General features: G+C 34.8%; 1 protein-coding gene across 8 annotated transcripts in view; it reads right to left on the bottom strand.

The window, feature by feature from the left end:
• The window catches only part of WASHC3 (WASH complex subunit 3), a 120,814-nt gene that overhangs the window by 83,633 nt on the left and 12,391 nt on the right, over positions 1–24,790 (bottom strand). For 6 of the 8 annotated variants that reach the window (XR_013337128.1, XR_013337127.1, XM_077772271.1 and 3 more), the window contains 2 exons: positions 23,707–23,817; positions 4,580–4,644 (listed from right to left, as the gene is read on the bottom strand). Coding sequence is in view for 6 of the 8 variants with exons in the window: in XM_077772271.1 (XP_077628397.1) it covers positions 4,580–4,644; positions 23,707–23,817 (176 nt within the window). In the remaining 2 variants the exon portion in view is untranslated. The remainder of the gene's footprint in view (positions 1–4,579; positions 4,645–23,706; positions 23,818–24,790) is intronic. The other 2 variants (XM_077772269.1, XM_077772273.1) reach the window with 1 other exon arrangement.

The raw sequence follows: 24,790 nt of genomic DNA, 5'->3' as shown, positions 1-24,790 counted from the left end.
GTGTGTATATATATATATATATATATATATACACACATATATGTATATGTATATGTATACATATAATGAATACTACTCAGCTATAAAAAAAGGATGAAATCTTGCCATTTACAACAGTATGGATGGACCATGAAGGTATTATGCTAAGTTAAATAAGTCAGACGGAGGAAGACAAATATCAAATGATTTTACTCACATGTGCAATCTAAAATAAAAAAAAAGCAAACCAATGAATTAACAAAATAATACAAATTTAACTCATAGGTACAGAAAACAGAAAGGTTACCAGAAAGAGAGCAGGGTGGGGGTGGGCAAAATGAGTGAATAGAGTGAGGTATGTGATCACTTTGTAGTATATACAGAGTATACAGATGTCAAATTACAATGTTGTACACCTGAAACTTACAAAATGTTATATACCATTTTTACCTCAAAAAATGCTACAAACTGTACCCACCCCCACACATACTACTACTAAGAGTGTGACTAACCAGCTGAATTTCAACTTCAGAAGTCTGTTCTCTACTGCAAAGTTTAAAATATACATTTTTCAGTTTGAGAAAACAGCATAAATCAAAAGGATAACTACTCTGTGTATGTTAAATATGTCTTTGTTGAAAACACAATGGTATACAGGCAACTAGAGGATTATAAATAAGTTGCTATCCATAAGCCTGGAAAATCCATTGATACCTATTCCCTCATTAAAACATTCATAAATCACAACTAACATTTACTGGACATTTACTGCTTGTCCAGAGCTGTGTTAAGTGCTTACATCATTCTCTAACTTAGTCTGAACAACTCTGTGAAGGCTGAAGTCCTATTTACCATTTTACTGATGAGTAAATTTATGCACAGAGCAATTAAATAGTCCAGGGTCATACTGCTAGACAGTGGCAGGGCACTGAATCAGAATATGCAGACCATTTCTAGAGTCTGCCTTAGGCTGAGCCATGACTATTATGAATTTCATCTCTTGCTGGGCAGGTCCAGAGGCTAGTCTATATATCCTAGAATAGTAAAAGTAGTAATTACTAGGTAATAATAGTAACCACAGTTCTAGGACATAAAAGTATACAAAGGACCAGGGAAAGGGAGAAAATATTTTTTTTCCTGATAAGAAAATTTGCATTGATTAAAAGAATTTACTCTTCTATAGTTCTGAATGCAAAACTAGAATAGATTAACCTCAAAAAATTTCCATTTTCTCTCCCCGTAAACTATATTTTTTAATGTTTGTTTATTTTTGAGAGAGAGAGACACAGAATCTGAGGCAGACTCCAAGGTCCAAGATGTTAGCACAGAGTCTTATGTGGAGCTGGAACACATGACCTGTGAAGATTATGACTTGAGCCAGAGTCAGACACTTAACTGACTGAACCACCCAGGCACCCCTGAACTATTGTGTGTGTGTGTGTGTGTGTATGTTTATTTTGAGAGAGAGAATCCCAAGCAGGGTCTGTGCTGTCAGCATAGAGCCCAATGTGGGGCTCCATCCCACGGAACTGTGAGATGATGACCTGTGCCAAAATCAAGGCTTGGACACTTAACAAACTGAACCACCACGTGTCCCTCCCCTTAAACTCTTTAGAGTATGATGGTGACAGAGTTATTCCTTTACATATCTTTATTTCAGTGGCACTGGAAACTAATTTTTACAAGCTAAACAGGAATAATTCTTGGTTATATAAGCACTATTGTTATTTTCAAAAACTTGGGAGTTTCAAAAATAATTAATCATTTAGAAGTAGCAAACAATTTTATTTGGTAACTATCAGGCATTTTCTTCAGTTTCATAGAGTTTCAAAAATTCAATGACAGTCATTTTTCTAGGAAAATAGCCAGGTCTTTTTTCTCCTTTGTTATATAAACTGTTTTATTTTAAAATTATGTACTCGTAGCTTCCAAATTTTTATCCACACAAGTCAATGAAATAATAATGTATTTTTGATGAGTATTTATTTCTATATCAACTTCAGCTTTGCTCTTTGCTCAGTGCAGACAGATCTAGACTTATTCTAAGCATTGTATGAGTTGGTCTTACCACTTAAGGCTAATTTAAAAAAAGCGTATGCTTATACTTTAAAGGAAAAACAAAACAGTCTTTACTGAAAGTTCTTGGCTGGGGCTTAATTTGTACTAAGATTCTCAATAAAAGTGCACTTTTCCCTCAGATGGCACATTTTCTCTCCTTCGGCATCTCTGACTTTTCTCCTAAAGTCAGGCTTCCTAATTTTCTATAAAGATGATTCCTAAAGTGACAGGATTCCTCTTTAACAAGATGGTTGATTTCACTTATCGTATCTAGCTAAATGCTGAAGCTGGTTTTCTAGTAGTAGCAGTGATAGGTTATAGTGAGTCACCCCCATTCCAACCCTTGTGACCAATGGCATGTACTTATGAGGAAATGGATCCGAATTCAGGCTCCAGGCTGTGGTTGAGGAGCAGCTTGTCTGTAAGACAATGTTAACTGTTACTGGAATTCTACCCCAAAACTTGGCACCACCTTGCAACTGAAGGTTTCTCAACATTTACAGACAATGACAGCCTTCAAACTTCTAAACGAGATACATCAATGAAGTTTTGGGGTGCTGGGCATTCTCCCCTTGGTAGTCATCCATGGACTTCCTCCCATGGTGATACCTAAATGGAGTCTTAATTAATATGAAATTATCCAGGCCAGCGAGTTCCAAGGAGAGGTAAAAAAGATTTTGAAGACATCAAAAGGGAATATGAGAATTCAGAGAACTGCAAATAGTCTGCTACAGCTCCAGGAGATAGGAATATACGGGAGAGTGTCAAGAAATGAAGCAAAAGAGTCTGGGTCTTGATGATAAAAGCATCTAAATGCAATTTTAAGTTGTTAAACTCTGTGTTAAAGGCAGTTGAGAGTCACAGAAACTTTTGAAATAAGAATAAAATAAGAACAGACTGAAAGAGAATACGGAAACCAATGGGGAGCTATTATAATAATTCAGGTAAGGAATGATGAGGGATGTGGTCAGCTGTGAGAGATTAAAAATGAAAAAAATCATAGTGAGTGACATAGTCAGGGACAGGGAAGAGGGTAAAATCAAGGATGACTTTCAAGTTCCTGGTGTGGGAGCTGATTGAAGTAAAGGATTATGAAGTAGATTTAGGCTGGGCAGAGGATAAAATGAAGCCAGTAGGGGGTAAAGAAACTGGATATTCAACATATGCTGATACTTATTGGACTGTTAGTTTTCCATTACATTTTCTCTAGAGAGAAAAATCATATTTTAAAGGTCCTTTTAGCTCTCTGTTATTATAAAAGATCTACTGTGTATTTCCAGAAGCAAAAAAGAGGTCATGGTCAATGTTAAATATATTTATAACATATATTCCAAAGAATACCAAGATGCATTGGACCCATATGTTCAATTCACATTAAAATATATGTCACAATCCATCTGCTTTTCAAGTGTGTGTCAGAAACAATTTCCAGAACAACTGCCAAATGTCCTGGAGATGCTTTAGTTCAAATCACCAATATATGCCACTGTACTTGAACTGCTTGCTACTTGAATATATACTAAATGTAGATACATTCTGGGAATCTGTTCTTACAGACTTAAAAAATTCTTAAATATTATTTTTAAAAGATAAGGTATGAGAAAAAGATTGTTTTATGGTGTTTCATCTCCAAAATGCACACATTTTCTTGAAGGGCTGAGAGCCAAGAAAAATTTCAAAGTATGCTGCTAGTATAATATGAATGTCTGGATAACATAACCAAATACATCGGGGTGAACTAAAACCCCAAACTGGACTTTTTACAAGTATCTAGATACTTGAAAAACAGACTAGCTCTGAATAATCCATTAAGATATATTTTATTCAGAATGAGCTATGTAGCCAGGTTTGCTTGGATGGAATAAATTATTGTCAAATTTCTGAGCCACAATTTGTCAGCATTTCTCAAAAAATTTTTTTATAAAATTCACACAAACAGATATCTAGTTTCATAATAATTATTAATGTGGACCTAGAGTGGCTTTACTTTATTTCTCAATCTGGCTCAACTCAGATCATGGTAGAGTAAATTTCTTATATACTAAGGTCTTAAAAAATCTGGTATATATTTAAGAAAAGAAAGAAAGAAAGAAAGAAAGAAAGAAAGAAAGAAAGAAAGAAAGAAAGAAAGAAAGAAAGAAAGAAAGAAAGAAAAGGAAGGAAGGAAGGAAGGAAGGAAATAGAATAAAAAGGGAAAAAAGGTAGTATGAAAGAAAAAAAAAACCTGCTTCAAGTGGACATTACTCCTGTGCAGCAAAACTGTCATCAAATTCCATCTCTCTTGGGGATATATATATATACACATATAGGTATATATATGATCATCAATGATCTATTGAAACTGCTCCTAAAATATGCAAAGGCTGGTTTTAGTAGCATAGGTTAGATTTTTCAATTTTGTAATATTAGCAGAGATACTCTTTATGAAGGTGGCTACTTCAACCATAAAACACTGTTTAGTGGAAAAAACAGACCTTGGAATATTTTTATTGTAAATGATAAATTCAACATATTGGTATATTATATTAGAAGAATTACTTACTCAAGAAGATCTGGGTCTAGTCCTTCCGATATCATTTTGTTTCTTATTGCCATCACTGGAACACCCTAAGCAAAGGACACAAGATAATCAATTATTAAAAATGCCTCCTTCATAAAAACAGATAAATAGACCAATGAAGCACAACTGAGAGGCCAGAAATAAACCCAAATACAGATGGTCAACTAATATTTGATGAGGGAGCTAAGAATACTCAGTGGAGAAAAGACAGTCTCTTCAATTAATGGTGCTGGGAAAACTGGACAGTCACATGTAAAAGAATAAAACCTGATCTTTACGCTACTTGCAAAAATTAACTCAAAATGGATTAAAAATTTATATGTAAAATTTGAAGCCATCAAACTCTTAGAAGAAAATATAGGAAAAAAGTTCCTTGACATGGGTCTTTATAATGATTTTTGTGGAAATCACACCTAAAGCATGAGCAACAACATTTGTAAGTAAATGAGACTATATCAAACTAAAAATATTTTTGACAGCAAAAGAAACCATTAAAAAGTGAAAATAAAATAACTACAGAAATCTTTAGGTATTTAGAAACCACATATCTGATAAGGGGTTAATATCCAAACTACATAAAGAACTTATACAACTCAACAGCAAAACAACACAAATAATGCAATTTAAAAATGGGTAAATGACCTGGATAGGCATTTTTCCAAAGAAGATATATGAATGACCAACAAGTACATGAAAAGATGCTCAACATCCCTAGTTACTTGGAGAAATGCAAATTAAAAATCACAATGCAATATTGCCTCAATGCCTTGTTAGAATGGCCATCACTGAAAAGATAAGAGTTAAGAGAATAAAGGAAACTTTGTGCACTGTTGGTGGGGCTGTAAATTGGCACAGCCACTGTAGAAAACAGTATGAAGATTCCTCAAAAAATTAAAAATAGAACTACCATATGATCTAGCAATTCCAGTGCTGGGAATATATCCAAAGGAAATGAATAAACTAACTCAGAAATACATCCTGTAGCCCTATTTTCATACTAGTATTGTTTATGATAGTCAAGACATGGAAACAACCTAAGTATCAATCAATGGATGAATGGAGAAACAATTGTGTTATATACACAAACAATGGAATTTTATTTGATTACAAAAAATTATAAAATACTACCATTTATTACAACATGGATGGACCTTGAAGGCATTATGCTAGGTGAAATATGTCAGACACATAAAGACAAATTCTGTATGATCTCATTCTATGTAGAATCTAGAAACAAAGCAAAACCACCAAACTCAGAAAAAGAGATCAGATTTGTGGTTACCAGAGGCAGGGGTTGGAAAGAAGTAAGGGGAATTGGAGAAGTGGTCAAAAGGTACAAACTTCCTGTTAAAGATAAACAAGCACTAAGGATGTAATGTACAACATGATGACTACAGCTAACATTGCTGTGTGATATATAGGAAATTTGTTAGGAGAGTAGATCCTAAGAATTCTCATCACAGGGAGATCTTTTTTTCTTTTCACAGTATCTACATGAGATGCTGGATGCTAACTAACTAAACCTACTGTGGTAATCATTTCACAATAGATGTAAATCAAGGCTGTATGCCTTAAGCTATACAGTGATGTATGTCGATTATTTCTCAATAAAACTAGAAAAAAATTAAATAGAAGCTTTAAAAAGCCTCCTTTAGGGGCCCCTGAGTGGCTCAGTCGGTTGGGTGGCCGACTTTGGCTCAGGTCATGATCTCGTGGTCTGTGCGTTCGAGCCCTGCGTCGGGCTCTGCGCTGACAGCTCAGAGCCTGGAGCCTGTTTGGGATTCTGTGTCTCCCTCTCTCTCTGCCCCTCCCCTGCTCATGCTCTGTCTTTCTCTGTCTCAAAAATAAATTAAAAAAAAAAAAAGTCTCCTTTGTAGGTCTCCACATACCCCCAAAAGAAGACCTTATAGATGCCTCATTATTTAAAATTGCTCTTATTTTGCTTTTATATTAGTATGTATGTAGCACTTGAATAATCTAACAAGGTACACATTTTAAAAAATTTCTTTTAATGTTTATTTTTGAGAGAGAGAGAAAGAGAGCGAGAGAGAGAGAGCAGTGGAGGGGCAGAGAGAGAGAGAGAGAGACAGAACTCGAAGCAGCCTCCAGACTCTGTGCTGTCAGCATAGAGCTCCATGCGGGGTTCGAATCCACGAACTACAAAATCGTGATGTGAGCTGAAGTCAGATGCTTAACTGACTGAGCCACCCAGGTGCCTCTAATAAGGTACACATTTTAACTGACTTCATGGAATCAGTGCTATCAATAGCACAAAACCCCAAATTAAATCATTTGCACTTATCCATTACTAATTGTGCTGTACGCAAGTCAGATATCATATTCTCACTTTTTTGTATCACCAAAAAAAAGGTGATAACTCAAATGACTAAAACTTTGGCTGCAATGGTACAATACTTAACAAGATGAATAAATGTCTTTTCAAATAAAGACCTCAGAGCTTTTTTTTTTTTAATGTTTATTTATTTTTGAGAGAGAGAGGCAGAGTGTGAGTGGGGGAGTGGCAGACAGAGAGGGAGACACAGAATCTGAAGCAGGCTCCAGGCTCTGAGCTGTCAGCACAGAGCCTGCTGTGGGGCTCAAACTCAAACCACAACTGTGAGATCATGACCTGAGCTGAAGTCAGATGCTTAACCATTGAGCCACCAAGGCAACCTGAGAGCTTTCTATTCTTAAGTATAGTTAGTTACATTAATGTTCTTTTCATAATGGTCCAACTCCATTTGGATACATTATGCACAAAGGTCAAATAAAATTCAAGAACTCTCCTGGGACTATTTATACATCTTGCCTACACCAATACAAACACTAAGTAATGATAATGCTAGTAGTGTACAAGTCACAAAAATACTGAGAACACGTGAATCTCAAAATTCAGGATAAGAACATCAAAATAGTAAGAAGAGGATATGTCAGAAATAAATACAAATTTACTTGAAAAGGCAACTGATCTCATGATAAACATTTATTGAAAGCTCACTTAGAAAGCTCTAAGGAAAGAAGATACAGTCAAGTCTCTTCATGCTCTTCACATCATTCCAAAAGATGAGGAAACACTAATACGATGTGTTAAATTTGAGAACCTTGCTTATATCACTTTCAAAAGTGGAATCACTGTGCTTTAAAAGGTTGTACACATGGTTGGGACCCTCTCCATCTTATCTTTTCATCCCATATGGCCAAAGGGGTAAGCTGAGTCAGGGACCACATGGGAAAAAGCTCAATCACTTCTTCACTGGTGCTGCATACTCTTCCCGTCAGGCCTTCCATGTCACTAGCCAGTTGTGTGACATTCAATTTTGAATCCGAGGTATAGAAGAGGCCTTTTAGGAACATTGACAGTTCAGTCCAATTTCTCAGAGCTCTGCCCTGAAGTTTCTGGCACCAACCCAGTTAAGATTCTCCTGCGTTCTTTTGCAGTTGTCCCTTGTGTTTTCTAGTCTTAAAAGATTAAAATTATAGGGTTAGTGGTAGAATTCTGACACCACAATCCCATACCTTCAATGGTTAATAACACCGTGGCAGGATAGTGCTTTATGCTAAGAAAAGACATAATCAGTCCCTGCTCTCAGGGAGTAGCCTAAATAGATGTACTTGTTAGTAATCACAGTACAATCATGTAATTGATACAGAGGTCTCTATAATGGGTAATGTTAGACCCAAGGAATGGCAGACTGAGTTGAGGACCAGCAAAGGATCTGCTGAGGTGAGTCTTAAAGATGAGACAGAAGTTTTAATTATAATGAAAAACACAAAGACTTAGAAATATACACAATGTTTAAATAACCTATCTTACATAAGTTTTCTCAAACATATATTTTTAAGAATATACACTTGTCTAGATAGTTCCCTCCCTAACAATGCTGATTTTATTTTACATTTCACCCAATAAAATCTGCATTTAAACGTAGGCAAGTATATGTAAAAATGTGAGAATCAAATGGATTATAAATTAATATGAAAAGTCTTCAAATTTAATGACCATATATCTCTCACAAAAATGTTACAGATCTTGCCAAATTAAATTCAAACCATTAGTAACTATAATCCTCATTTTTAAAATCAGAAAATGTATTAACATTTAATTCTTATTTACTTTTTGAAAAATGTCTGGAAAATATAGAAGGAGTCCTAAGTTGCCTTCTACAACCATAATTTCTTATTTCAGCAATGCAGGAGGAAAAGTCCAGTTCTCTACAGCTTGCTAAGTTAAAAGAGATTGGGAAAACACGCTGTCCTTCAAATTTATAGGTTACCAGGATGGCTCTCTCTCCTGAGAGGCAGCAAAGGCAAGACTGTCATTTACAGGCCCTTTTATACATTCATCTTCATAGCTGTTATGTTTAAATTATAAATTAGTAAAATGTGATCTATTAAGACTCAGAAAGCAATGGACACTTAAAGGCACCCTAAATGTTAGAAAGATGAAAATAAATAGCACCTTTGTATAATTCACTTCAAAGTCACACTCCTAAAAGTAAAACTGTTCCATGGGGCAATCTGTAAGAAATTCTAAAAAGTAAAATATGGTAGGTTTGGAAGGCAAAGAATGTAGAAGATAAAACTTTGGGCCTCTTGTTAGCTTATGAAGTTTAAGAACAAAATAAAGGAAAAAAAGGCAGTTACTTGCTTAGGGGCATCCAGTGTGAACAGACACATTTGGAACAAAAAAGCAGGAATTTAGAACGTTTCATAAAAAGACATTAAACTGCTAAGGAGAGATATGGAAAAAGAGCAGAATTTTATGTTCACTTCTTTAAAAACACCTCTGTTTTTATTAACTATGGTTTGACGGTATACGGTCTTTCTACAAATGCAACTATATGACTTATTATACTTCAGCATAATCCACAGGATATCACTGGAAAGGTTATACAAATATGTTACGAAGCCGAAAAAACAGAAAGGAGGAGACATGTGGTTGAAAAAAAACATTTCATAAAAGATAGCAAAAAAAAAAAGTATGACATGGAGGTGAGGGGAGGCAGTGGGTAAGGAGTAATGGGGGAAGAGAAGTTGGCAGAATTAGATAAGCGCCCTATTTTAACACTAGTTTCATGGACTTAGTTATAGTATAAAAGTAACAGAAACCTAAATCTGTAAGCTCCATATTTTACCTTTCCTTTCTTAAAGCTGTTTACAGTATAAAATAGATATTACCAAAATTTGGTGACTCTTTATAGTCATTTGTGGATATGGGTATAGATAAAGAAAATACAAATAACTTATAATATCTTAGCCTAATAGAGACTTTAACACTATCATCACCTTAATACAAGTCTCATAAAGCTTGACCCAAAAGTAATTTGGCTTGTGTTCCAAACGATGCATTCCAAAGGGATTTGCTGCTATGTTTCCAGTGATGTTGCTTAGAAAATTTGTTGTTTTGATATATTCTTCCTTAGGGGTTAAGGAACAGAGACGCGTTTGCTAAACATCAAAAAGAAGTGTCCAATTTCTGATCTCCAAGAGACAAAGCTACTGGTGGTCTGAGGAGGACACGAGAGACCTCAGAACTGAAGTCTATTGAACTGTGGGATTATTTTTGGCAAGTGATAACGGCACTTTGTCCAACATAAGTAATGAAGAAGAGAGAAGGCAGCCATAAGTTTGCTGTTCCAAAAAATTATGTCTGTATTTGCGTCACTGGAGAAAGTGTGTAAAGAAGCCACACTAATGAAATTATGATGGCAATACTAACAGTTACCAGTTTCTTATATCACAAAAACTGAAGGTTGCCAATGTTTACACTTATTTGTTATTGTGTTAATGAAAGACAAGCTACTAAACTCTTTTATAAACCATGTTGAAATTTTCCTAAAGTTTTAGATTAGAAGGGGAGGAAAAATAGCCCTTACTCAATCTAATAGAGATAAATGACTTTCCTTTTTTAAAGTAACAAAAAATGCTCCTATTCTTTAGTTTTTCCTCTCAGTTTATAAGCTTGAATCACAACAATTCAGTTAGAAAAAATGTAAAATATGAAGGTTTTTCCCCTTACCTAGGTCAACAATTAAAAAGAAAAATATCTGTTGAGTTGACCAGTGGATACTACTTTTTTTATTTGCAGGGAGAGGGAATGAGTATGAGTTAAAAAGATGCTATGGGTTGGAAAAAAGGTAACCAGTCCTCTAATTAGGTTGTTTACTTAAAACTAACTTAGTAAAATGAACTCAACTATTTCTTTACTTTCTGATTTTCAACAGTGCTATCTTAAAAATATCTACATTGCCTTTTATGAAATTAAGTACAGTGCTATAATTAGAATACAATTTTCAGGTGAAATATTCTATATAACAGTAAATGTTTACCAAACAAACCCTAACACAAAAGCAAGCACATGCTCAATGATCTCCTTCTGGAAGTTTTCAGGAAGGGATACAAGATGAATTTAAATAACCTTTTAATCACTGTAAAATGAATATGGCTATCTAAAAAAATGACTTGTACAGATTTAGAAAATGCTAGAGTCTGATATTAACTCCAATAATGTTCCAACAAAGGGTTGTTGATTTGAACCTAAATATGTGGGGGAAAAAGAGGTTCACATATCTTGAGTAGTGCTATACACAGTGGGTTATAGTGGAACAAAGAGTAAATTATTCCTTTTTCAATGATTATCTCAAGACATAAGTTCACAGTGAGAATATATTTTTCACTGAGTGCCCATCAGATATCTTTAAAGATGAAGGAACAAATCACATGGTAAAATGGACAAAAATGACACTGGCCAGGACTCCAGGAAATTGGTAAGGTAGTTACTATTACTTTATTCATAAAAATAATTACATTAGCAATTCTCTATGTGCCTTTTAGGTATGGGAACTAACGTTAACTTAAATGCCTATCAAGAAAAACCTTCAAGGAAATTATTTCAAAGGGTGAAGGATCTATTGTTATGAGTAGATTCAAAATACAGCTACATCAATTTCCCCATCTAATTGATTTTCCCCCTGGATACTCTTGTAACATGAAAAATATTAGGTGTAATGATCATGGTGCATTGTGTGTTTTCTTTGCATTTTGTAGCTACAAAGTATTTGTTGATTTAAGAGTAATTTGGTGCATTATAATGCAAAAATTATATCTAAAATTTAAAGATTGACTTTGTAGGCTAATTAATGCTAGAACTCCATTATAGTTTTGCTATACCACATTTTACTGAAATGATATTTGTTCTTTGAAATATGTATTCGTTAAAATTTCCTAAATTTAACTATATTTCTACTTTCTAGGAATAAAAACTTAAAAAGAAGTTCTCTAACAAATCATATTGGAATTCACTACTTAAAAGTGTAATTAAATTCAGATGGCCTTGTGTTCCATTTTTGAAAACTTATTACTATATGTACTTAGTCAAGGAGATTTAAAGAAGTATCTCCAAATACAGCAATAAAAACTATAAAAAATAGAATTCTTAGTACTTAATTATAAACATGATTCCACTGATTGAAATCACAAAATAGTCACTTTTGAATTAATTTTCCAATAGTGGTAATGTGAATGTTATGTTATAAGTATGTTATGAGTATCTCATTCAATGCCCATAGGGATTTACAGGTACCCACTTAAAGAGACAGGATCAGTATTAGCCATTCCACTTGGCTACAGAACCACAATGAAGGGCCCTGTGTCTATTATCAGTGTGTCATCAGCACATAGTCTAAACAACTAACTGAATAAAAGTCATTTGTGAACTTGGGTTAGGAAAACAACACGAAAAGTTGGGATGCTGTCTTATATTATGAAAAACTGTGGTAAAATGTACTTATGTCTAGAGATATTTTTAAAAGTTGTAGTATTAAGATATAGATATCTTCAAGTAGAGAAATAAATGCCATTTTTCTCAATAAAATTTAATATTTTGAAACCTACTTCCATTTAAAACATACAGTTAACACAGTAGCATTTTTTCCAAGCTATGAAACAATCCTTAGCAAAAAATCAACTTACAAATGAAATATGTTATTGCATGTTACATTGCTGTGATCTATTCAAGACGAATTATTTTCCACATCAGGACCGTCTACCCCATTACGAATGCTTATGCTATCACATCCTTGTCAAAAATAGTGCTTAAATGTCTTCCTCAAGTTGATGGTGTCTAAAACCTTTAAGACACTTCTTTCCCATAAGAGGTAAGCCCACTTCCTTATTATAGCTCATTTGCTCCTCTGGTCTTTTACTATAGACCTTTGATTGACTATAATCTTAGACAAATTTATACTTAAGGCGAGAATCACAATATTTCTGAAAAGGGTAAGTAACTACTTAATTGACATCACTATTACGTCCTCCTCACAACTTTGGAAAACTTTTTGGTGAGGTCCCTTATTTCTGACAAAGGTGGTCAGTAGGAAAGAAGATAAAAGGGCACTGAGAAACCAAAGTTGGGTGACTAAAAAATTACAGTTGATCAGAGTAAAAGAACTATACCACACATTTCAGTAAGTATAAAAACTGTCATTGGTAGTGTGTATCTTCAAAAGGTTAAGAACCTTAATAGTAGAGTACTGCTCTTCTTGTTACAATTTTTAAATGAGTTGGAATGAAAGATATGAAATCAAAAGTTAAATGCCCCTTGTCTTTTTTGGTTCCCATTTTATATATTATTTAAAGGTGATTCCTATGAAATTTAAAACTACCTTAAGCTTCTCCTCTAAAAGTTGTCTCTATGTTTGCTTGTTTGCTTTTTCTTTCTTTTGTCGGGGGTGACCTAGGGAGGTACGGTGTTATAGTGAATTTAAGGCAGATGAAGTAAATTTTATTGGCATTGAGCAAAATAAACAAATAAAGAATTAAATGTTTTTTTACTTGAAAGGATTATTTCAGATAGGCTATCCTATATAAATTATTTTAATTATGATACCAATGACACACAGATGTGACACAGGAAATAAATTCCTAAAGACATATATTCTTTTCATACATACTTTTATACTTAGGAAAACTGATTGGACAAATTTAGCATCCTTCATTTTCAATTATTTTTAAAAGATTAGTTTGTATTCTCAATTATGTTACATTTACTCTTTTTAAATTTCTTTTAATTTAATTTTTAATTATATGAGACATTATTAAAAAGCAAAGAATTCAAGCATACAGCAGCCAGATCTCCTCCTACAACTCTAATGTTTATTTTTGAGAGAGAGAGAGAGACAGCGTGTGAATGGGGGAGGGGCAGAGAGAGAGGGAGACACAGAATCTGAAGCAGGCTCCAGGCTCTGAGCTGTCAGCACAGAGCCCAATGTATGGCTTGAACTCATGAACCATGAGATCATGACCTGAGCTAAATGAGACGCTTAACCGACTGAGTCACTCAGGCACCCCCTCCTCCTACAACTCTAAAGGAGACTGACATCTGTGTACAACAGCTTGTTGGTATGTGACTATTCTTCAAATATGAGGAGTCTAAATGCTCTTGAGGTTCACAGTTCAAAATGTATTTTTCCAGAATCTATAAGTACCATAAATAAAAATAGTTATGGTTAAACAACTAGTTCCTGGAAACAAATTATTCAAATCAACATCTTCTTGGCAACTGAATGCCTCAAAAGACAGCTTACAATGAAAAATATGTGGTATCAGTAGTAAAACATTCTGAGCTATAGGTTTATGGCAAAGTGTTATTAGCAAAGAATATATGAGGAATAGATAAGGTATGTGCATATACTATTAACAAATGGATATTGATAACCATCTAACTTAGTACCAATCCACTACATGTTTTTCCTTCAGTGTTCTAAGGAAAATGAGAAATCAGAAAAAAAAATATATCAGGAAAAGCAAATTTAAAATCTGAACTTAGCAATATTATTGTTTACCACTTTCTAACAAACACATATGAGAAAAGTAAAATAGGAAAGCATAAACAAAAGGGCAGGTACATCATTTAAAAGCAATGCTTCTCAATATTAAATGTTTACATAGTTTGACTGGCTCTGAACTCAAGGCAACTTGGGGAAGGTTCAAAAGGCAGCCAAAACTGCCATTTGAAAAATCATGAAAATTATGATTGAAAAATCATAATTGATTCTGAAATAAATTGATTCAGAAATTATTGAAAAAATTGGGTATTTTTAATGAAAATTTATAATCTTACTGGGAAAGTGAAACACTTTCCAGTGAAATAGGCATGATAATTCTTTTTTTTTTTTATATATTTTCTATTTATTTCTAGGGGAGAGAGAGAGAGACAGCGTGAGCAGGGGAGGGTCAGAGAGAGAGGGAGACACAGACTCCGAAACAGGCTCCAGGCTCTGAGCTGGCAGTCAGCACAGAGCCCGACGCGGGGCTCGAACCCACGAACCGCGAGATCATGACCTAAGCGAAAGTCGGACGCTTAACCGACTAAGCCACCCAGGCGCCCCAGGCATGATAATTCTTGACACATGGTTTCCTTAGAGGCTAGTTCAGTGACTTTAGCAGAGAATAAGTAATTTTTTTTTCCTTGGCCCAAAAATACAACAAAAAGTTACCTGTTTCTAGGTATTCTAGATACTCAGGGTATGGAAAAGCACCAAGGGCTCCAATTGGTGGCTAACTGTCATGGTTTTCTGCCTTTGGGGAAATCTCTATCCAACCCTTTTTGCACCTGATATAAGATCGAATGTAGAGGAAGGATAACTGTGGTTTCTTGAGTTCCATTGACCCCAATTCAGTTACCATTCTGTTAAGCTTTGCTTTTTCCTTTTAGTTGTAGTCCAATGGACCTGGCTGACCATTTAGTTGATGGGAAAGATAGAATATTTTCCCTTTTCAATTTGCAAAGTTGGCTAAATCATGCAATTAATTAAATGGGCAAATATTCACTTGTATCTGTTACTTATCCACATTTTTAGATGTAGGAAATCAATTATTGCACATGCAGCTTTTATCTTCAATGAACAGTATGATGCTAAAACACCACAGAAAGTTGTCCCTGGCACCCCAACCTTTATGTATTAAGAAAATACTGACCTTTGTTCAGGAAGCAAAACACATGATATTATAATATAGAGTCATAAAACAATGAAAACGGAAATATCGCATAAAGTAAATCTGTACCAGTGCTTTCCACAACTCGGACTATATATGAACCAGAAGCTCCTCCTTTTTAAAAAAATTTTTTATGTGTATTTATTTTTTAGAGAGAGAGAAGGTGAGTGGGGAGGGGCAGTGAGAGAGAGAGAGAGAGAGAGAGAGAGATAGAATCCAAAGTAGGCTCCATACTGCCAGAGTAAAGCCAGATATGGGGTCCAAACCCATGAATTACGAGATCATGACTGGAGCCAAAGTTGGATGCTCAACCAACTGAGCCACCTAGGTGCTCCGGCAGCAGCTACTTCTTCTGACTACACTGTTGATCAGTGCTGAAGAACTGACCCTGGGAATTCTCTAGACCAAGAGAAGTCATACTAAGGTCATATCCCAAATGAGGTTTGAAAGCCTTTAATTACTCTTATAAAAACTAGACCTTATCTAAAGAGCCCTCTTATTCATGCTTTATTATTTTCCTAGGTCTAAGGTGCATAACTTCCTGATGAACATCGTTAATAATCAGTGGGAGATTCTTCATCCTTAGGTAATGGAAGTCATATTTCCCCAAGCCAACATCCACTGCTGGCAACAGATGCATCAGAACCACCAAAACCAAGGAGATTATTCAATTCACATTTTAAGCCAGCCAAAGAAAATAGAACTTTAAAAAAGTCCAAGTGTCCGAAGAGACTGTTTTGGCAAATATGGTTTCAAAAACTACAAGTCATTAGCTTAATGTGGAAGTCGGACTTTCCCAATGCACAATTTATTACTGGCAAAGGATTCACCAAGCTCTGCCAGTAAAAAGGGGAGAACTGTTGGAAAAGTGATCTATGTACACAATTCCAGTTAAGTTATAAAAGCAATATGTAATTTAGTAAAGACTTGTGCTGCACTATTATGACAACAAACATTAAATCAGAATCAATTATCTGCCACATTTGGAACACAACAGTATTACTCACTGAAAAATCTTGTGTAAAATTTGCTTAAAAAGGAAAAAAAAGATCAGAAAATGCCAAAAATGCCAGCAGGTGTTCCAGGAACATTCATTAATAACGAGATTCAATTTGGGGATCAATTAATAGATCATAAACCTAGAGAGAATTTGAGATCTCATTTTATGTATGAGGGAACTGAAGTCTTGAAAGGTGACATATCACTCAGGACTCCATGACAAAGCTAAGAAACTATATCATGTCGCATCCCAGAAGTAAGGATCTAGGTGTACTCCTAGGAATTCAAATTGTGTCACAGAAAGAGAAATACTTTCTGGAAATGTAATCATCATTATATCTCACAAAGGGTAGTAATACAGGAGTGACAGAAAAAGGTATAGAGGCCAAAAAGCAAGGTACTGTTTATTTTTCTGTGAACTTGTGACACTTGAAAGATTCTGTTAGCTTCTGTTCAAAGAAATTTATAATAATTAAGCAGTTTTAATTGCCTAGTTTCTTAAGCAGATTTGCAGGTATGTGGCAAGTGAGGCAAGGCAAATACAAAAGCAGTACGTTTCAGGAGATAGCTAGGACCCAAGAAGAGGAAGTTTGCACAGCAGCTTAGAAAAAAAAGACTGTAGTTCATCCTGATACCCAAGAAGCTTGAAAATTAAAAAAAAATCTTTATTTGTGATTTGTAGGACTGTCAATGTCTTCCTATCTGAAGTGAGTGATCATTACATGGGTAGTCAGCAAATTCAAGCTTTTATACTAGTGAAGAGGCTTAAAGGGTTTGAGAAATACTTGTCTACTCCCAGTCTTAGAGAGAATGAAATGGTTCTGGACAATAATTCAGGAAGGAAGCAAGAGTACAGATTACAAGAGAGTTGAGGTCTTAGTAAGTGTTAAGACACAAGTGGAAGAACATTACACTTTGGAAAAGATAAGAAACAACATAAATAGAATTACTGATACAAGACTCTGCTTATGGAGCAGCAACTCATTTTTTTTTAATGTTTATTTTTGAGAGAGAGAAAGAAAGCAAGGTGGGAGGGGAGGGGCAGAGACAGAGGGAGACAAAGAATCTGAAGCAGGCTCTAGGCTCCTAGCTGTCAGCACGGAGCTCAACCCAGGGCTCGAACTCACAAACCGTGAGATCATGACCTGAGCCGAAATAGGGCACTTAACTGACTGAACCACCCAGGTGACCCGCAACTCATATTTTTAAATGACAAAAATATACAGGCAATTAAAAATGAAAGAAATCCTTTTATTGTCCTTAAGAGGTGAGAGAGTTTATGGCACTGTTAAATCCCTTTTGAGGGTACAGAAATGGTTATTGAGGGATTTTAGGAGTAGATTTTATACTGCTGGTATATGGTGATTTTTGAAAGACAGGATTTTTTGAGACCATGCTACATTTGTTAATACAAACAATTGCCTACATTCCAGATCGTAGGCTTCTAAAATTCAGCTTTGATAACATGTAGCAATATGCACAATGGATGACAAATTACTCAAGATTATCCCAATAGCCAAAGTACAATTCATTTGATGGATTATGCGGATATTGGTCTTTCTCTACATTAATAACTAAAACTAAATTTTTAGTAGTGGGCAAACAAAGAGAAACTTTATCACCCTCTGAGGTTGAGGAAAATTGGACATTTTAATAAAAATCTATAATTTTGTTAGGAAAGTGAAAGATAATTTCCAATGAAGCTACCCTCTCAAATTAGCTGGAGTTAGGCTCTTCCTTATAGGAAGTGGGCAAATTCCATTTTCTTTCTATCCAGTCCCTCTGAGTCCTGTTTGTTCTCAGTCACACTCAAGGAACTGAAGCACCTCAGTAGAATGAACAATTGATTAGAAGACTAAACAGAAAGCAGCAATGCAATGTATTGCCCTGAAGCATAGAGATGCAAAGCTATGTAGACTCTTCCCACGTCAATGACAAACATTGAAAGATCCAATGGTACAGATTATAATGGGCCTCTAATGATTCTTTTCCATGGCTGTGAGGCATTTTTCTAAAGCAAGGTGGTACTGTCATCTGTTGTTTCAGTTAAAGTTACAGTTTTGTAAGAATATGGACATAGGAAGCACAACTAGCTATGCAGATGCTGCCCAAGAACCATATTTTAGGTAATGAATTATGACACTAAAATGATTATACTCCTGGGAAAGTATAAGCATTCAGAAGAACCAAAAGATTATGCTTAACAAGACCCACAAAGGTATGATCAAGGGGCTTTAAACTAAAATCAAAGTATAAAAATAATCTTCACTTAAAATTGAAAGACTATGGGTAACAATAATATGACAGGAGGAGTGGAAGAACTAGCAGGTAATTATTAAAGAGGAGAAATATAAACAAATAGAAAACAAATCCAATAGCACCCTCCCTCCTCAAAAAGTGTGTATTTATAGAGAACAAACCTGCAATATCAAAATAAGTAAATCTCGGAGATTGTTAACACTTAATAGAAAGGAATTCATGAATGGGAGCTGGCATTTGAAAGGAATATATTAGAATGTTTTATAATGGAAGGTGAAAGATACCTATAAATCATTATATATACACACATAAGGATTCTTAAACATGGGATAAAGGACCTCCCTCCCCCACCACACACACACACACACACACACCCACCAGCCAAATGAGGCTAAGAGAAGGCAATGGTTGTATTATCAGAAGGAGTTTGATCACCTGACCTGATGGGAGGATTTAGATCAGGCCTTCATAAAACATGTTGTGGGCAAGCACAAGCATAAGATACAGCCTTGATGGGGGACATTAGCTATCCACATGTACTGGCAGCTTAATCTTTCTCAAATCAGAGCATCTGATAAGTTCCTGTCACCTTGCTCAAAATTTCATCCTCCAGGGGCGCCTGGGTGGCTCAGTCAGTTGAGCATCCAACTTCGGCTCAGGTCACGATCTCATGGTTTGTGGGTTTGAGCCCCGCATCGGGCTCTGTGCTGACAGCCAGCTCAGAGCCTGAAGCCTGCTTCAGATTCTGTGTCTCCCTCTCTCTCTGACCCTCCCCTGCTCACGCTGTCTCTCTCTCAGAAATAAATAAAAACATTTAAAAACAAAAACAAAACTTCATCCTCCAACAGATAAAGGATGTAATGAAAGGAATTGATTTAGCTATTTCATACATGAATTTAAGCAAAAAGCCAGAACTGAGTTATGATGCAGAAGTGACAGGAACTCTGACAGTGACTGTGCCAAGGAAAGGGCACTGTCAAACATGTGACTACATTTGTGGTTGGATATTTTGACAGTCACTCATGATATTCTTAGGAAACAAGAAAGATGGTAGATTTATATATGGCTTAATGAGCATAATAATGATTTGTAGATTCATGCAACCTTGAGGGAAACCTCTAGGTGTATTCTTGATCTGGTCCTATAAAACATTTAAAATCAGTAACTTAAAGAAACAGGAATGTATCTATATGTTTCCAGATAATGCAAAGCGGGGAAGGAGAGTTAGTATGCAGGATAAAACAGTACATACAATAAATATTGAGTGCCTTAATGGGTAAAGTGTTAAAGTGAATACAAAGATGAGTTAAGGTACAGTAGTTTCTCTCACGGTTCCGTTTCAACAGGGACAATAAAAATATGTATAAATTATCAAAAGAACAAGATATAGAGTGATAAATTCCATAAAAAAATTAACTGGTTGGACAAATCACTGAGGGGAGATATTACCTCTAGCTTCATGTGTTGGAGGGTTCAGAAGAAACATATTAGGTAACTAGAATTTGAACATGTAGTAATCAAGAGAAGGGGAGTCTAGATTCAAAGGTGGAAAAGCATGGAGTTAATATTGAGAAGGGTTTGTGGTTTTGTCTTAAGAATGAAATGCAGGATAGGGCGAAGGAAACAAAAGTTGGGTAATAAGATTCTGGGATTCAGGTTGGCATAATAAACTGAAAACAATAAAATTAAATTTCACTTGGATGAACTTGCAGTTTTAGGATGGCAGGGCAAAGATGTTGCTCCCCTCTTCTTGAGAACTACCCCCAAACAATTAGGCAAAGAGAAATAAAACACAAACACTAATTTTAATGACTAAGAGACATATATGAACCATAAGGCATGGAAATTAAAAGCAGATAAAAGAATGATTGATGACTTAGCACAACAAAGGAAGGCCAAGTCCATGTGCCCGAAGAGGGGATACCACAAAGTAGCACTTCCAGAACTTTGGAAATGTTTAGGAATTAGAAACACCCATACCAAAGCAGAAGAGAGGCAAAGGACTGAAATCAGGAAAATTGGGCTAAAAACAGGAAAAGTCTGAGGCAGAAGAAATTGGGCCCCTACTCATACTCAGTGACGCCAAGTAAAAAGATAGATTGAAGCTAAGTGTCAAGCAACGCTACAGAATTAGATAGTGGAAAACAAAAACAAAAACTTCCAATATATTATTTCTTAAAATAAATATTTTAATGATGTTATATATAGAGTAAAATATTTTTAAAAGGTTCTTAATCGCAGGAGCTATTTTCAAAATATATATGTTCTAGCTCCAAGTTCCAAGTTTAGAGATTCTTATTTATATGATAGGAATCAGTAACATGTTTTGACAATGTTTCATGTCTAAAAACTACTGAGCTGGGGTAAAAAAGAAATCTATCACCAAACCTTATCAAAAGGTAAAACGACATAGAGGCATTTTCATTCATAGGTATTGTTCTAGGAACTGAAAGTAGTGTAATACGCAAAAAATTCTCTACCTTCTTGGAGTTTATATTTTAGTGAAATATGTAGTATGTGAAATATGTAGTATTTTACATCTTACTGGCCAGTTATATGAAGAAAATAAGCAGGGGAGGGGTAAAAGGAATGGGACCAGAGAGAAGGTAATATTTGAGTAAAAATCTGAAAAAAGCAGAGTAGTAGACTATTAAGATACCTGCAGAAAAGCTTCCAGAAAAAAAAGCTTCCAGAAAAGATTCCAGCAGAACAGCTAATGTAAAAGGCCTAAGGCAGGAGACTGTCTATATTATTTATTCAAGGAGCATCAAGCTGGCCAGTAAAGCTGGAGTAGTGTGAGGGAAATACGAGATCAAAAGAATAATAGGGGAGCTAGATCATATAGGATCTCCTAGGTTTGTGACGGATTTTGGCTTTTATTCCTAGTGAGATGGTAAGCCATAGGATTAGAAAAATGAATATTTAAAGAGTTATTTACAGGAGTGTCTGGGTGGCTCAGTCTGTTAAGTGGTTAAGTGTCTGACTCTTGGTTTTGACTAGGTCATGATCATGGTTTGTGAGTTTGAGACTCATATTGGGCTCTTCATTGCAGAGCCTGCTTGGGAATTCTTTCTCTCCCTCTCTGCCCCTCCCCGACATGCACGTGTGTGCCCATGCGCATGCACATGCATGCACACTCTTTCTCAAAATAAACTTAGAAAAAGTAGTCATTTACACACACGTGATATATATGCTTCTGAAAAGCAATGAAATTTGTCTAAGTAATTAAAAATAAAAATAAAAATGTCAAGTGAGGTCTGAGAACCTTAGCTGGCTAAATAAATGTAGATAGTTCCTAATATAGTACATTAAAGTAAATATTTAATAAATATCTGTGGAATAAATGGACAGCAAATTTATATTAAAAAGGAAAATTGAGTTTTTGAACTTCTTATAAAATCAGAAGCAGTTATCAAGAATGTAAAAATTATCCTAAAATGTAGGTTTTTATCAAAGATTTCAAGGCATTCTTATAGGTATCATCAAACGGTTGTTTCTATTTCATAGTTTATGTTAGGCAAGAAAAGACTAAAAGAGAGCCTTCCAGAGTCACCTTGAAATGTTTCCTCTTCTGTTTGAAAGAGGAAAACCCAGTTTTTCACAGTCCATACTTTAAGCTTAGCAGAGTTTTACTGGGTTCTGGCTTTATAAATTTATTTATCAGGGTGCCTGGATGGTTCAGTCAGTTAAGCGTCTGATTTCAGCTCAGGTCATGATTTCACACTTTGTGGATTCAAGCCGTGTGGGGCTCTGTGCCAATAGTGTGGAGAGTGGTTCCTGCCTGGGATTCTTTGTCTCCTCTCTGCTAGTTCATTACTCCTTCTCTGCTCACACTGTGTCTCTCTTTCTCTCTCAAAAATAAATATTAAAAAATTTTAAAAAATGCATAAATCATAATTCACACTCAAAACTAGCCCTATTTTATTCTGATTAAAGAACTTTATATATTTGCATCTCAAAGTCTAGTTTACTTTTTTTCTAAAGCCTAGGATCCAGGGTTTTTGGCAGTCAATGAAGAATTTTGAAAGTGATATATCTACTCCTTCTGACAGCCAGGAAAAGCAAATGTACTTTCTTCTCCTCAGTGTCACTTCTGTTACTCCTAAATGAACCAATCTACTCTTTCTGGCATCAGACAGTATTTGTTTTTAAATTATTTAGATGATAAATAATGTCATGGTCATCAAAACAAAACTTTAATATTATGACCTCTTTTGCTTGATAGAATTTTAGAAAAACATTTTTTTAATAGAAAAATGATGAAGAGCTAGCTCTTTCAACCACTGCAATAGGACTTTCTACAAAAATGAAAAGAAATCAACTTCTGCTGCTAGAGACAACTGTAGATATTTTTTGGTATCATACCACGTAATGATTTCTCAGAAAAAAACATGAATTCTGAGGTCATATAATATTAAAAGCTCTACCTTAAATGGCCGAGAGATTTAGGCTCTTTTCTATGACCAAGCCACTGACAAATGAAATTCAGAATAAAAATAAACTGTGTTAGCATATAAGAATTAAGCTAAAGCCATATGATTTAAGAAATAGTCCACTTTCATCATTGTATCCCTTGGATACATCCAAGATTTGCTATGATAACATTATGTAATGCAAAAAATTTACATAAATCTGTATTCAAGTATGTTAATTTGAAGTATGAGATCAATTTTAACTAGAAAGATTTGACCTCTGTTTACTCTTTATCAGTGCATTAAGTAAACATAGGAAAGAAGAGTAGAAAACTTGGTCACTCGGTTTAGCAGTTTTCTCAAAAAAAGTTAACAATGAAACCTCTAGGGTTAAGAATTTCAAATGAGGCTGCTAGACAGAGAAGACAGACCAAATTAGCTTACCACTTGAACCATTTTGAGATATCTGGCATATCTTGGGTCCTTGGCTACAGTTAAGATATTTTCTGGTGTTACTTCACTTTCCTGTGGTCCAGAGTCTTGTAAACTGTTCTGCTGTAGAGAGTATTGCGTGTAAATCTTTAGACAATTCACAAAGGGGGTCCATTATGTTACTTAAAAAGGGATGTTTCTTCTTATAAATCTAAAGCAATCAATATCAGAAAAAAAATCATAACTCTAAATTTAAATACCAATAATTTAATGATGGGATATATGTTTCCAAATATTTATGAATACTTATGATTTCAGAGGAAGTTCACTTAATGTCATCATTATATTGTTCCTTAAAAAATGCAAACATATTCATGGCATTAAAAAATATTAGAATTCTACTTTAGTTGTTCCCAGAGTGTGGATATAAAACATGAACTACAGATGGACATATTATTTTAATAAAACCTTTAATACAGCTAATAAAACTATTTGATTTGCCAATTATTCAACTCTAGCATATAGTAAATTGATTTTGTAGGTATCTACCATCTATAGAATTGAATTCCTCATTTATTCAGTAATCTTACTCTAAGGTAGTTCCTTAACAGAATGAGTAAGATTACTCTTACTGCTATTCTAACATCCTGGAAAACAATGCCTAGAGAATTTATGAAAGAGTAGCCCATTTCTCAGGTAAATTATCTGGTTTTATATATTTCAGCCACTGATGGAACTATTAATGTTAATACTGCTTATAATGAAGAATATGGGGGAATGATCTTTTTAGATAAAAATGCTTTTATCATACAGGCAGTTCTCACTTTGTATGGGACTGTGTTAAATGAAAATTGTCCATTTTGGAATCCTGTCCTCACTAAAGTGCAAAGGTAGGACTGTCTGTATACAGTTCTAGATTCTTCTATCAACTTGAACATTTGTTACATTTATTTTTGTGAATTCTCACTTATTATCTATGTATTAGCATTACAAGGTAGTTCCTTAACAGAATGAAATCAATTGTATGCCTACATATCTATGCTGAAATGTAGATAAATCAAGATTATCTTTAAATGTTCATAGCTTTTAGAATATG

The sequence above is a fragment of the Crocuta crocuta genome, unplaced genomic scaffold (assembly GCF_008692635.1).
Source record: "Crocuta crocuta isolate KB4526 unplaced genomic scaffold, BGI_CrCroc_1.0 scaffold216, whole genome shotgun sequence".
Lineage (NCBI taxonomy): Eukaryota > Metazoa > Chordata > Mammalia > Carnivora > Hyaenidae > Crocuta > Crocuta crocuta.
This window is presented reverse-complemented; position numbering and strand designations above follow the sequence as displayed.